Genomic DNA, 1,668 nt, shown 5'->3' with positions numbered 1-1,668 from the left:
CTTACTTATTCAATTAACATGTCTTATGTGCCAGGAACTAGGAACCCACTTCTAGATGCAGACAAGTCAGATTAGGTCCCCATTCTTATAGAGCTTGTGTGCTGGTTTGGAGAAGATGGACAATAGATGAGAAAAATATCAGGTAGTGACAAGGAATATGCAAAGAATTAAAACAGAGTAACAAAATAGAAAGACTATTTTAGAACGGGTTGTCAGAAAGGACTCTCTGAGAGGTGACATTATTAAACCAGAATCTGAATGATAAGAAGCCACACATATTAGGTAACATGGGAGAAAAGAAAATACAGGTGGAACTTGGCGGCTGCTATGGCATCCAACAAGGACCAGGAGATGATCCTGGCAGATTTTCAGGCATGTACTGGCATTGAAAACATTGATGAAGCTATTATGTTGTTTGAACAAAATAACTGGGACTCAGTAGCAGCTATTACTAGTGTAATATCCCAGGAAAATGGCATTCCACAAAGTAACTATGGAGGTGAAGCTATACCAGGACCTGTATTTGATTCAGCAAGTCAGCCAGCTGCAGTTCCTGCTCCCTCTTCCTCATCAGCATCTCAACCTACAGTACCATCTAGCCAGATTGTAGAAAGGCAACCTCAGATGCTGGACTTCAGAGTTGAGTACAGAGACAGAAATGCTGTGGTACTTGAAGACAGCTATACTGTTAGAAAGATTAAATTCATTCTAGAAAATGAACTCTAGATACCTGTGTCTAAAATGCTGTTAAAAGGCTGGAGGACTGGACATGTGGAGGACAGTATGGTCTTAAAATAGCTACATTTGCCAAAAAAACAAAAACAAAACCCAAACAAACAATAGTCTTTTTGTTCTTACACCAGACTTGCCACCACTTTCATCCTCTAGTTATGCTGGGGCCCTGTAGGAGTCGTTAAATCAAAACTTCATGCTGATCATCACCCACCAGAAGCCCAGCAGGAAAACAATCTGAACTTCTCAGGAAGAAGTACTATTCAAGAGGTAAAAAGAAATGCGTAGGACCTTATGAGTATCCCTGTTTGCCATCAATTATAGGAGGGCTGGCCAACTTCTGCCACAGATGACACAATGTGTCTTGCTGAATCAGGACTCTCTTATCCCCGCCATCCTCTGACAGGGGGAAGATCTTCACCTGCATAGACCAGGAGCAGTTGGAGGAGCACAGGACCAATGTTCGTATGGTTAGCAATAGTAATGGAGATGACTGTGAAGATGCTCCGAACTGCAGAGGATGATGGAAAGGTATTCAGTATGGTGTCGTCTGTCCTGAGAAAATCTCCAATGATGCCAGAAAATGCAGAAAATTAAGGAGATGCCTTATTACAATTTACAGCAGAGTTTTCTTAAAGATATGGATATTGCCATCCTGTATTTTTCATTGGCTTATTAGAAGCTGCTTTACAGGAGGCCTTCTATGTGAAAGCCCAAGACAGGAAAACCTCTTGTTATTTACCTCCACCATGATGAAGTGTATTAAACAACGTGTTTTGCTCACTAATGCTTTGTGCTGAATCTGTTGTCTCTTATCTGAGTCAAATTTTATAACCTGGGCTTGGGATGTGACAAAGGAAACCAATAGAGCAAGATTTCTGACGATCTATTTTTTAAAAATGCATTTTTGAAATTTTGAGGCAATAGATACCTCAG

General features: G+C 40.6%; 1 protein-coding gene across 1 annotated transcript; it reads left to right on the top strand.

Moving 5' to 3' along the window:
- Positions 1-323: 323 nt before the first annotated feature.
- Positions 324-803, top strand: LOC114498788 (FAS-associated factor 1-like). The gene has a single exon (XM_036027567.1). It carries the CDS (start codon positions 328-330, stop codon positions 724-726), a length of 399 nt encoding a protein of 132 aa, XP_035883460.1. The 5' UTR covers positions 324-327; the 3' UTR covers positions 727-803.
- The last annotated feature ends 865 nt before the right edge of the window (positions 804-1,668 follow it).

The sequence above is a fragment of the Phyllostomus discolor genome, chromosome 6, assembly GCF_004126475.2.
Source record: "Phyllostomus discolor isolate MPI-MPIP mPhyDis1 chromosome 6, mPhyDis1.pri.v3, whole genome shotgun sequence".
Classification (NCBI taxonomy): Eukaryota; Metazoa; Chordata; class Mammalia; order Chiroptera; family Phyllostomidae; genus Phyllostomus; species Phyllostomus discolor.
This window is presented reverse-complemented; position numbering and strand designations above follow the sequence as displayed.